Source organism: Adiantum capillus-veneris, chromosome 22, assembly GCF_014529385.1.
Source record: "Adiantum capillus-veneris isolate H3 chromosome 22, ASM1452938v2, whole genome shotgun sequence".
Taxonomy (NCBI): Eukaryota; Viridiplantae; Streptophyta; class Polypodiopsida; order Polypodiales; family Pteridaceae; genus Adiantum; species Adiantum capillus-veneris.
The window spans coordinates 9,256,608-9,269,531 of record NC_140952.1 but is presented as its reverse complement, the minus strand read 5'-3'; the positions used below and the strand labels follow the sequence as shown (position 1 = coordinate 9,269,531).

Genomic DNA, 12,924 nt, shown 5'->3' with positions numbered 1-12,924 from the left:
TTGTTGAAAGCTAAATGTCGCCGTATGTAGAGAACCCTAGAAGATTGCGCAGATCAATGGCATTGCACATTCTTACATATGGATAGATTGGCATGGCAGCTCTTCTTTCAGTTTAAGGATTGTTCAGACTGCGGACAGAGGAACTATGAGCGCAATAGGCACTCCACAGGCTCCCCATTCACACTATACAGAATTTTACGAAATTCAAATGCTGACAGAGCATCGTGCAGACTACAAGCAGGGAGGTTGCATCCTTTCGCCATCTGGAGTGGGCGCTGCAGAGAAGGCAAAAGTCTTGAGGGGGGAGCTGTCAGGAACTGTTTGGTGGTCATGTGTTTAGTTTGTGGCTGGAAACAAGTTCCTTTTTATTCTTGTGCAGGTATACTTTCTTTTCAAGGGAAGCTGATAATTTTGCATGGTACATGTCTACTAGCATGTGCTTGGTCAATTGTGGGTCTTATTGGGGTTATTATTTATTGGCCATGCTTTAGTTTTTCTTGATTTAACATCTTTTGTGGGTTTATATTAGGTATACCATAACAGTCAAGTAGCTCCTTTCCACACACCTCCTCTGTTGTGCCTTGGAAATCTATCATAAGACACTAACTGTGGAAGTGTGGGTGGTGGGGTCTGATCTTGGTCAGGGATCCGAGAGCCAGGCCAAGCCGGGTGGGATTTACAGTAAACCTAGGTTTTCTTTCGAGCTGTGGTGCAAAGAGACCGAAGTCCAATACAGGTGGACAAGTAGAAAAGCTCAGACACATGGAGCTGAGTCCCACTAGCCTCTAGATACCAGTGGCATTAGTGGCCTCTAGGTACCACTAGCCTCTCCTGGTCTAATGGACTGGGCTGTTGTAGTTTTTCTCCTTTCCCTCTGGCTGGGACCACCGGAACCTCTCTCTGCGCTGCTTCCGGTGAAGGGTCCTTTTGTGCTGTGGCCTGCTCCAGGAGTAACACAGGACCTCCTTGGCAGCGATGGATGGTGACCGTCAATCTCCTCTAGTGCTGCCCTTGTGTCCATTTGTGGGCATGGTCACATCTGAGGGAGTAAAGGCTGGTGGAAAGTCACATCTCCATGGCCTCAAGATGTGACATAGACATGCTACCCTCCACACACTATCACACAGGTAGCTTCAAATGGGATCTATGGTTGTGGCGATTCGGGCTGTCCGATACACATAAATTCGGGCCAGTTTGTGTACCGCCTCTTGAACCCACAATCTCCCACGAGTCGTGTACTGGTTAGACTACGCATGCTTTCAGTGTGTGTGATGTAAATGTGGGCAAATTTGTAAATTTGGGCCACTCTTGCGCTACCAAATTTGATGGTCCATGATTGACGTGCCACTTGTTTGTCACTCTACGCCCAGGATTATCTTAGAATGTGGACCGTCCTTGTTTTGAAGGAAAGCAATGCAAGAGAAGAGCTGTGTCGCACCATGGGTTAGTAGGGGTAGTATTTACTAAAATAATGGTGATCCATCGCTCTTGGAAAGTCGAAGCTAATTTCTTAGCCCTATTATCTATATCTGTATCTATATCTATATTCTATATATCTATATTAAAATGAGAGTCTGCCTGCCATGTGGCTGCAAATCCGCGCAAGAGTTGCAGCCAGCCCTAGACAATCCCTTGCCATTAGCCTATGTGGAGTGCTTGCAATTTGTGCTGCCTACATGGAGCGCTTGCGTTGGGTTGCAGGGAGCAGGGCTGCAATATGGTGAGGCTATAAAAAACCACACCTCAGTTGAGGCTTCTTTCCAGGTGTGCAGCGAAACGGCTCGGGTTACGCAACTGTGTGTGTGTGTGTGTGTGTGTGTGTGTGTGTGTGTGTGTGTGAGAGAGAGAGAGTGAGAGAGAGAGAGATTATTGTTGTATGCCTCTGTCGGCCTGAGCTGCTAACACTGCGTGTGCGATTATCTGAGGCAAGCGTCTCTCTCTCTCTCTCTCTCTCTCTCATCCTGGCGCAAAGTAAGCGCTCTCTCTCTCACACACACGCGCACATCTTGGCACCTGTCTCTCATTTTGGCGCAACTCTCTCTCCCCCCCGTCCCTCCCTCCTTGACTCGATGGTGGCAAAAGCCCTCCCCCTCATGCCCGTCTTTCTCTCTCTCTCTCTCTCTCTCTCTCTCTCTCTCGTGCGCGACGAGCCCTTCGGCTCAAGGTGGTGGCGGGGCCGATTGAGCTCTCTGCTCTATGGTACGGCCCAAAAGGTCTCCTTGCTCACTTTGAACCCCAAACGCAAGGCATAGCAGTCCTTCACCCTTAGAAAGCAAGGTCGACCCATGCGTGATCAGTTGAAACGTCCTTGAATGAAGTTTTTTTTAAAAAAAAATTTAGTTGCTCAAAGTGTAGGATTGGTTTTATTACTAAGGTATCTCAATTTATTGAGAAAGCGTTTGCCTCAGCACATTATGGGATTGCCTTTTGATCATGGGGGTGACTCGCATGAAAAATCATTTTTCTAAACATACAAAAATCCTTTCTTGAATTTCCCCAGAGGAAATTGTAAAAAATTAGGTTGTTTTTGTGGATTTTTTCTCTATTTTGGGGCAAATTTTCTCCTTTTCCTTTTCCTCTCAACTGGCATTTTTGAAATTGAAAATGATACGATATTAAGTTGAGACACATTTTCCACATTGGAGAGAGACACAGAGAGAGAGAGAGAGAGAGAGAGAGAGAGAGAGATGGGCCTCTTAGATGTGCACGAAAAACATCATTTTCTTGGCCATGTTTACTATAGGCAAACTAGCTAAATTTATGTCAAGATTTAAAGTATTCTCCAAAATTTATTGATTATAATTAAAATGCCAAAATGCTTTGCCTTGAAAATTAAGGTCCAATGAAATTACAACTACGACATTTTATTTTCAACCCGGAAATGTACACTTCAAAGCGCAATAAGTGAGTATTGCTTTCCATGTAAAAAAACATGGCCTACTTATGTGCACTCAAATATTCTCGCCAGCTCCACTTATGCTACACCTTCCACAATAGCAAGCGTGTGTGCAAGTTGAGATGATTGCTTGCGCTTATAGAAGAGGCCCTTTGGTGGTTGCCTGCAATTCAATAACAGGAACACGGAGTGGCTACCCGCAATTCAAGAGGAAGGGCTCTATCTTGCCCAAACTCAAGGCCTCTCTGTATCTATGCAATAGCCTATATTTCCTTGATCTGCGTGAACATCATTGAGGGGCCTCAAGTTGTGGTCTCACCACTGTTCATGCACGACGTCTCCTCGCATTTCGTGTGTTGTTCCTATGTCTTGCCACCCTCGATAGTGTCCTTCCAACAAGTTTTCTTATTGGGCTCAACACCTCCCCCTCAACATGTATACTCGATGCAGCTCTGCTCCTCTATTTCATATGTGGCTCCCTGTGAGCCGGTACGTAAGAAGCGCATGTCTAGGGGTTAATATCATGCTCTTTGAGAACAAAATAGAGTTTGAACAAGAAGACACGTATTTAGGAGCCATGATGAGGGCCCAGGATCTTTTCAACTTATTAACGTGGATACCACACTCAAAAGATGGGGGACCTCAGCTCCTGCATTGACAAATTGTAAGATAAAAACGTAAAAAGGCGTGCGAAACGACTCCAAGTATAGAGAGACAAAAACAAGTAGGCAAGATTGGGACGTTGAAGAACCTTAGAGTAGATAGGGATACACGGGGAGGTCAAGGGGTGATTAGGGTAAAAAAGGGTGGGACACCAAATGCGTTTCGCTCATATTGAGCTCATCAGTGGTGTGGGTTTTCATATACAAATAAAGGAGGTAAATGGGGATTTATAGAGGGGCAGTTTGAGGTGGATTTTGGGGGGGGGGGGGGGGGGGGGGGAACAAGGGAGTTAATGGTAGTGTACAAATGTACGTAGGGAAAGAGTTAGGGTGGAAAAGTTAGGGACAAGTGAGTTAATGGTAGTGTACAAAAGTACCAAGGGCAAGAGTTACGGAAGATATGTTGTACCCAATAGAGTGATGTTATTTGAAGTTGACGGTGATTTGATAACCAAGTTAGTGGGGAGATAGGGTGGTGAAGAGAGAGGTCCAGCTTTAGGGGAAAATAGGGGGGAGGAGGGTTTTTTTGGCATCCATTTTATATTTTTCATGGAGCTAGTAGACCAATTTATATTTTTCATGGGGCTCGTAGACCAAAGGTGTATTGGTAGGCGGAGTTGGCTTATGATTTAACAAGGGGTGTAGAGAGAGGTATTAGTGGGGTTTAGTTAACTGAGGTAAGGCCCCAAAATAGGGGAGAGAAGAGTGGTGTTACGGGGAGGGGGGGAAGGTAAAATAATGGAAGTAAAGAGCACCCGAGGGGGGAAGGTGTGAACAAGATAAGGGATAAAATAGAAGGGCCTAACTACTAAAGTCCACTACTTAAGGGTAGGGGTATCCAAACAATGGAGATTTTCAAATATTTATTTATAAAGGTGTGTGGCAGCCCAAAAAGGAACACGTGTAGCCCATACAAAGATTTATGTGAGTCTTTCGGGGTGGTGTAAGGTATGTACAAGTAGGCTATGGAGGTTGGGCCTAGAGGTCCAGCAGATGGTGGGTCTAGGTAGAAGCAAGAGTGAGGGGTTGTATTGGCAAGCCGAAGCGATAGGGTTGCTGATACAAAGGGAGAGCAATAGCCTTCTTGTGGAAGGAGTGAAAGGTAACTTGAAGGTTATCGGGGGTGGTTTTTTAAATTGAAGAGTGGGCTCCATGAGGGAGGTGTGATTCTGATAGGTGACTTTTTTGAATACATAAAGAAGAAAACCTTGTGGATATCCTTTTGCCCTAAGGCGTTGGTAGAAAAGATTGCGGATAGCAATGAAACCTTCCAAGGAGCTTTCTTTAATGATAAATCCTTTGACTTCCGCAATAATGAAAGCCACTTTTAAGTGTGTAGGGTGCCATGAGATCCATGGGATGTAGTTATAAGCATTTAAGGGTTTTTGATGGCAGCGACAATCCAAAAGGCTCGAGGAGGCAAACTTTGTTCCTTTAAAAAATCCGATGTCGAGGATAGTGGCCTGGTTGGGAGAGATGTGGCTAGAGATTTTAATGTGATCTTAAAGCGGTTTTCCATAATCCTTCAAACAAGAGGTCAGGGACGCCTTAGAACCAATCCATAGCCCAAAGGCGTCATCTACATATTGTTTGAAGTAGAGGAGGTTAGGACTACTCAAAAGGGAAGAAGAGGCTTCCAAATGGCATAGGAAGAGGCATTCATACACTACGGCAAAATTGCAGCCCATAGCGGTGCCTTTGACTTCTTTCCAAAATTTTCCTTTGAAAGTAATATAGTGGTGCGACAAGATGAGCGCCGCAAGAGAGAGGATAAAGTGTGTTTTGAGAGGATCAAAATGGGTAGAAATGGAGGCTTTGAGAGCTGCGAGGCCATGGTTGATTGGGATACTAGGGTAGAGGGCCTTAACATCAAAGGTGAAGAGTAGGGTATTGGGGGCGAGGGGGAGTTTGTTAAGGTCCTGGATGAGGGTGAGAGAGTTTTTAAGATTTTGTTTAAAGGTGAGGAGGATAGGAAAAAGTTGGAAGTGAAGCCAAATGGAAGCTTTTTCAAAGATATAGCCCTTATACAAGCAAATAGGCCGTGAGACAAGGGAGGGTTTGTGCAGTTTAGGGATTAAATAAATGGGGCAAGGTTTAAGTTTCTTATTAAGAGGCGAGAGGATGAAGCTACGATCTACAGTAGGTAGTGTCAAAAGTTGGATGGTAATGGAGGAGAGGAGGGAAGCAATAAAGGGAAAGGGGATGGAGAGGCAAGGCTTGTAGGTGGAGGTATCGTTGAGGTGAGAGAGGGCGTTATTTTCATACCAATCGAAAGGTAGTATGGCCAAGCCTAAGTTTTTGTCGACAGGTTTTATGATAATGGAAGGATCCAATTTGAGGCTGGTTACGGCTTGAGTGACAAAACGGGGAGGCTTAGAGGGTGGAAAGAAATTAGAGTTCAAAATAAGGTTAAGGTTAATATGGTTAGTGAGTAAGATTTGGTTGAGAGCTGGGTTTTGCAAGGGCAGCTTCCAAAGGGGATTTGGTATCTTGAAAGGAGAGGGTGGTAGAGTTGGATGATTCTTGAAGAAAAACTTAAGTTTGAAATTTGTTGACATTTTGGTATGAGCGTTAAGAAGAGAAGCGGTTGAAGGGTTTGAAGGGGGGGGGGGGGGGGGAATGTATTTTGAACCTAAAGCTAAGCATCGCTTTTCAGGGAGGGAGAGTGTTTTAGATGAAAGGTTATGCACTTTAAAGTTTGAAACACCGAGCTCCAAAGAGAAGGCTTTAAGTTTACCAAACAAGAGAAGCTTGTAGTGTTGAGGATTTACAAGGGGTAGCCAATACTTCTTTCTCAATCTTCCTTTGTGGGTTGGGAGCTCGAGGTAATCTTTGTCAAGCGGTGATGCAGCAACGGTGTTGGAGATCCAAATATGCGGGAGGAGGGGGGGCTTGAAGAAGGAAAGGTGCACCCATGTAGTGGGGTGCTTAAGTCCTAATCCCTCCTCCCTCTTCCTTTTCCTGAGTGTTTTGCATTGTAGTGGGAGGTGTTCTTTTGAAAAAAAGTTTTCTTGTGGGAAGAGGAAGTGGGAGAAGAAATATTGGGGTGGGAAATGGTAGGGTGCGGGGGGATAATGGGTTTAAGAGGGTAGACCGGATTAGAAGGTAAATTGCGGTGGTAGGTGTAGTGGGGTTTTTTTACATAAGGGGGTGATGCTGGGTGGGAAGATGAACCTCTTAGATGTGCACGAAAAACATTATTTTCTTGGCCATGTTTACTATAGGCAAACTAGCTAAATTTATGTCAAAATGTAAAGTATTCTCCAAAATTTATTGATTATAATTAAAATGCCAAAATGTTTTGCCTTCGAAAATCAAGGTCCAATGAAATTACAACTATGAAATTTTATTTTCAACCCGGAAATGTACACTTCAAAGCATGATAAGTGAGTATTGCTTCCCATGTAAAAAAACATGGCCTACTTATGTGCACTCAAATATTCTTGCCAGCTCCACTTATGCTACTCCCTCCACAATAGCAAGCGTGTGTGCAAGTTGAGATGATTGCTTGCGCTTCTAGAAGAGGCCCTTTGGTGGCTGCCCGCAATTCAATAACAGGAACACGGAGTGGCTACACGCAATTCAAGAGGAAGGGCTCTATCTTGCCCAAACTCAAGGCCTCTCTGTATCTATGCAGTAGCCTATATTTCCTTGATCTGCGTGAACATCATTGAGGGGCCTCAAGTTGTGGTCTCACCACTGTTCATGCATGACGTCTCCTCGCATTTCGTGTGTTGTTCCTGTGTCTGGCCACCCTCGATAGTGTCCTTCCAACAAGTTTGATTATTGGGCTCAACACCTCCCCCTCAACATGCATACTCGATGCAGCTCTGCTCCTCTATTTCATATGTGGCTCCCTGTGAGCCGGTACGTAAGAAGCGCATGTCTAGGGGTTAATATCATGCTCTTTGAGAACAAAATAGAGTTTGAACAAGAAGACACGTATTTAGGAGCCCTGATGAGGGCCCAAGATCTTTTCAACTTATTAACGTGGATAACACACTCGAAAGATGGGGGACCTCAGCTCCTGCATTGACAAAATTCTGAACCCCAACTTTTGATGAGAGTTGAGCTTGTGTGCCCCTTGAGTTTGAGGGCAAAGCAAGAGGAAAGTCTGTCGAACCTTTTGAGAATCTAGAAGGGGAGGAGAAGGTAGAGGAAGTGAAGAAGATGAAAAGCACGTTTCCAGTCATGCATTTATAGAGGAAGATCATAGCAATAAATCATAAAAGTAGTGTTGGAGTGTTCAAGAATCTCCTCGTATGGATGAGGGTCAAATGGTATGAGGAAAATTCTTTGTGGACATGAGACATGACAAGGCCGAGATTATTCACATAGAAAGTTTTGTAGCACTAAAGAAAACTACGATAAGGATAAGGAAGAGCCATTGGTTTGAGAAAATTGTATTTCAAACATGGAGCTCTTTGAATTGTGGTAGGGAAAACTCATTGTACAGCAAGCATCAAGTTAGATCTTTCCCTTTGTCTCACAATTTCCATCAAGATTGGATGTTGGTGTAGTTGCTTAAATTGACGTGAAGCTCCCTCCTTTGTGTATTTTTTGTGAAGAGCCTATAACCATTCTCAAGCCTTGCTGGCACGAAGCTTTCAACAATCCCCCTTTCTTGGCAACATTAAAATTGGATGCCACATGAAGGTTCCGCAACACATGAAGGTATTTCTATGGAAAGTAACTTGGGGTGCTCTTCCGACGGGGGTGAAGATTCAGGAGAGGGATTGGGTCAAATCGATGCTTGGGGTGCAGGTTGGCTAGTGAAGATCTGGCCCACCTATTCATGGATTGCCCAACTATCAAAGGCCTCGCATAGAAAATATGCAAGTGGGTCCAAAGAACATGGAAAATTGGTTTTTTGAAAACTGATCTATTCCTTGGAGGAAAGAATTCACGTAGTCCTGCCCTCCTCATCAACACTCAAATCGTCAGGTACTTCTTCTTGCATAATGTATGGCAGACAAGAAACCATTGTGTTTGAAGGAGGTTTGGAGGTGGCAAGCTTCACAGAAATTATACAAGAAAGCAAAGTGCTAATATGGACACTTGGGCGCAAGCAACACTCGAAGGATTGGTCAGGACTACTTGTTCCTTGTTGTCAATAGATGGCAAGCCTAAGGGGAAAATCTTCACCATCGGTAATTAAAAGATCTCAAAAGAACATGATAATGGACCTTGTGTATCAAGGATAAGGGGGCGGGATTGGAGGGGTGGCTACCCTAATAGCTGATGTAATTATGGCCCCTGGATGACGTCATGGCTCAACACTAGTATGACAAGACCTTATAATTTTTTGGGTTAATCAATATACTACACTCACAATTGTGAGTTTTGCTAAAAAATGAAAAAAAATGGATGCAACCATTCACTCCAAGATACTCCAAGTGAGTAAAGTGAACCAAACGATGGTAACCCACTCCTCAATGTGACCCTCTATGAACCACAATAAGTGAACTACTCCTCAATGTGACCCATCCATCAATGTGAACCAAAAGTGAACTCAAAGCACAATAAAACCCCGTTGAACTCCGCCCCTATGTGTGACCACCCACACATTACAAATAAACTATAATGGTATGATGGTTGAGCCTTGCCTTGCGAGTGGGCGGTCAAAGGTTCGGGAAAACAATTTTATGGGGCCAAAGCCGGATCCTTTTCACCTCTTCATGAGAAGATGAAATCCATATTTGAAAAGGAAAAACGTACACAAATTTGAAACTTTGGACTGAAATTTTTGAAATTGGAGCCGCCTTGAATCTTTCTTGCAAAATTTGAGGCAGCTTTTCTTTGTTCCTTCACGACCCAAGGGTGCAACTTAAGAACATTATGCTTCCTACCTTGTCAATCAAAAGGCCTTTCTACCCTGGAGAACCTCTCCTGTCGATCGCACCTATGGGGTTACAACCTGTGACCCGTCGTGTCTAAAAATAGTCCCATGGATGTCGCGGAGGTTATTGCCAAAACAGCAACTTTCGACTCTCCTTCACAATGAGGGGGCGCCCACTCAACTTGCATCATGTCTGCACTCTGCACTCTGCACTGTCGGTAGGGAGAAAGCTAGGAAGAATTTCATTACACCGAGCTCAGGCCACCTTGCTTGGATTAGAAAGAGCATACTCTCTCTCTCTCTCTCTCTCTCTCTCTCAAATGACCAATCAAACGAACTTTTCGTGTGAAAGAGGAGATGAATAATAGGAGATGACGCACATTGGAAGGCAAGAGGATACTACCTGGACAGAAAGCACAAGAAAGAACGCTTCTGCCTTAGCACAAGTGTACGTTATACTCCCTCCCGGGGCCCAAGTAACTCAATAATGAAGGGCACTACCTTACAGCCTAAAGGTGACATGTCTCTCGAGTCTCACCTCTGCTCAACCTCTCTACTTCTCAGCCTTTTTTGCCTAAAAGCACTCGGCCAACCCTCAGAACATCCAATCAATACAGTAAGAAGACCAGTGACGCTCAAATTTTTCATTAAAAAACTTCACTTTGAATTTATTTTGTGTAGTTCAGTGCTCATCGCACCTACAATTAACCAGAGGCAGCTCTTATACCAAAATTGCGGCCTGGTAAATGTGGTTGTAACTTGTAAACCCAAACAAATTGGGGCTAATCATGGCTCGTACAGCCATTTCTCGGCATTCGCCGTGTAGTTAATCAAGTCGTCTGGCTTAAACCAAAGTGATATTTCTGCTTTGGCAGTTTCTGGTCCATCACTACCATGAATGATGTTTCTGCACGTGGTAAAAGCAAGCAAGTGTTATGAAGCTAATGGGCAAGAACACCAAAAAAGGCACAAAACAAGGAAGAGAGACCCCCCCACCTTCCAACGGAAATTGCAAGATCTCCTCTAATGGTTCCAGGTTCCGAGTTGTGCGGACTAGTAGCACCAATCAATTTTCTCCCATACTTGATTACGCCTTGACCTTCCCAAACCTGTCCAGGCATCAAAGAATTCCTGGCACTTTAAGTAGACATGCAGCGGATATTTTCAAATGATGTGTAAATGTAAATCCTGGTACAAGCAAACCCATTACCATTGCAACAACTGGACCAGAACTGAGGAAGTCACAAAGACCGTTGAAAAAGGGGCGCCCTCTCAAGTCATCGTAGTGCTTTTCTGCAAACTCTTTCGTCGGAATGACAAGTTTGATGGCAACAAGCTTGTAACCCTTGCGTTCGAACCTGTTGATAATCTCAGAAATCTGCATTACCAATAACCAGCTGAGAGGTCGTTAGAGGAGTTCCACACTCTTTCCAACAAAGACATTAGACTTGCAAAGTCTAAAAGCTCAGCTCATTGCTGTATTCCAAAGCTTCTTGAAACTTTCAAAGAAAAGCTTCGCAGTACATACCAAGCCTCTTTGCACACCGTCCGGCTTTATAGCTATAAAAGTCCTCTCAAGCTGCAAAGATTGTTTAAAATATCGTTAGAAAGGGGTAAAATCGCAATCTCCACACTAAAAGCTCTCAAAAAGCTAAGTAATACCTCTGCAGCCTCCAGTGTGGGTGTTTGCGACAGAAGCACTGCAAATATAAGAAATGCAGCACAATCATAAGGCATACAATTCTGTATTGACCAGAATAGTAGAATTTAGAGCATATTCTCGACAATAAGTGACACAGGAGGAGTGTGCCAAGGGATCGACAGCGGGCGTATGATTGGCGGGCGCGTGTGATTTGGGCCGTCCAATCGCTGCGCAAAGGGAGGGCAGGATTTTATACAGCCAACCTCGCATGCTGTGCATCATCGAGCGACAGCTTGGATGGATAGGGCTTGGGACTGCGGAGGGGGAGGACGTGGGATCCACAGGTTGCCATGACGCAGGGAACCCTAACTTTCTTTTCTCAAAGGCAATGGGATCATCGGTGGATTAAACCCCCGCTGACGATCCCCTCACCTTACCAGTGTCACATATAGTTGGTCCCCTCCCCCAAAAAAAAAAAAAAAAAAAAGTGTAAGCAAAAAATCAGTGTATGTGTATTTTTAGCCTGCTAAAATTACAATATCCCGGCTGTGTTCCGAGCTTGCCTAGAAAAAACATGGCATAATCTTACAAGTTTTAGTCTAAAAACCAGCAAATCCTTCAAAATTTGACCTAAAAATCAGGATAGTTCTAAAAATAGATAAATGATACATCAGCATCACAATACTTGTAAACATGAGATAGGTGACACTAACAACAGCTTTGCAGAATGCAGAAACACCCATTTGACTTTCACTAACAGCTAATCAAAATGCAGAAACGTTCATTAGGAGCAGATGGGCCATGAATTACAAAAGCAGACTACATATTTCCAACAAAGACCTGAAAATACTCAAAATTGATTTGTTCCCAATTAACCTAAACATCAAGAGGGCTGTGCAACAGGGCAACCTCTTCCGTTAAACCTCAAAACTTCGATCGAGCAGCAACATACCAAAGGCTCTCAGGCAAGATCATTAAGGTGCACCACAACAGCTTGCTGATTGCAGGAACAAATACACTCACAGCCATGGGCATGGGCATGGGAATCATGACACTAAAACTGTCATAGTACACTAACTCTAGATTTCTTTCCAACAATTGGAAGAGATGCTAACCTGCCGCAGGAAGAATGAGGGCCCCGGCAGTAGCGAACCATCCATATCCTGCATTTTGTGCTCCCGATCCAAAATGCCCGATGCTCGATGACACTGCACTGCCCTTGCAAACAGCTGAGCCAGCAATGGCCCTTCCCTCTACACATCGTTGGCATCCCACCCAAAACATGAAGATAAGGGACAGTAATGTGGCAACAAAATACGGATCTCTCTCCCTCTCTCTCTCTCTCTCTCACTCACACACACACACACACACACAACACAGGCACACAGACACCACCCACGCTCGTAAGTCTACATACCTGCTGGGAGAGACTTGACAATGGTCGCTCGCAGAAAACGGGCTGCGGAAGCAGCGAGCTTGGAACTCATCCTGCTTCTACCCGGAAGATCAAATGCAGAGAGAGAGAGAGAGAGAGAGAGAGAGAGGACAGGCTAAACACCCGCAGCAAGTGACGCGAAAAAATCAAAGCTCGGAACTCACACCCAGCATTGAGCTAAATTTCATGGCCGTCGTGACGTCCGTGTAGGCATGCAACATCGCAACGTACACGTGCTCACCCTTTTCAATGTTTCATCCCTCCGACTCACAAGACTCGAGTCAATGACTCAATGGTAGATTTTCAACCACTCGTGGCATTTCACGAAGTCAAATCTATACTATCTACTTAATCTATTTAACATAATATGGTGAAGGGTAGTTGTTTTTACAAGTGGCGCAAGCTACAAGATGAAGGCTACGTTTCAAAAGAAGGAGAGAGAAAGAGAGA

At 44.4% G+C, this 12,924-nt stretch overlaps 2 protein-coding genes across 2 annotated transcripts; one reads left to right on the top strand and one right to left on the bottom strand.

Annotated features, from left to right (window-relative positions):
- The first annotated feature begins 69 nt into the window (after positions 1 to 69).
- LOC147428894 (uncharacterized) lies at positions 70 to 2,748 on the top strand. Its single transcript, XM_086494795.1, has 2 exons — positions 70 to 379; positions 530 to 2,748. Exons 1-2 carry the CDS (start codon positions 79 to 81, stop codon positions 538 to 540), a joined length of 312 nt encoding a protein of 103 aa, XP_086350921.1. The 5' UTR covers positions 70 to 78; the 3' UTR covers positions 541 to 2,748.
- A 7,289-nt stretch (positions 2,749 to 10,037) lies between these two features.
- Positions 10,038 to 12,635, bottom strand: LOC147428893 (nucleoside diphosphate kinase 3-like). The gene is made up of 7 exons (XM_086495297.1): positions 12,457 to 12,635; positions 12,155 to 12,292; positions 11,060 to 11,097; positions 10,926 to 10,976; positions 10,608 to 10,775; positions 10,394 to 10,506; positions 10,038 to 10,304 (listed from the first exon to the last, which is right to left on the bottom strand). The coding sequence occupies exons 1-7, from the start codon at positions 12,524 to 12,526 to the stop codon at positions 10,184 to 10,186; spliced, it is 699 nt and encodes a 232-aa protein (XP_086351423.1). The 5' UTR covers positions 12,527 to 12,635; the 3' UTR covers positions 10,038 to 10,183.
- Positions 12,636 to 12,924: the final 289 nt, after the last annotated feature.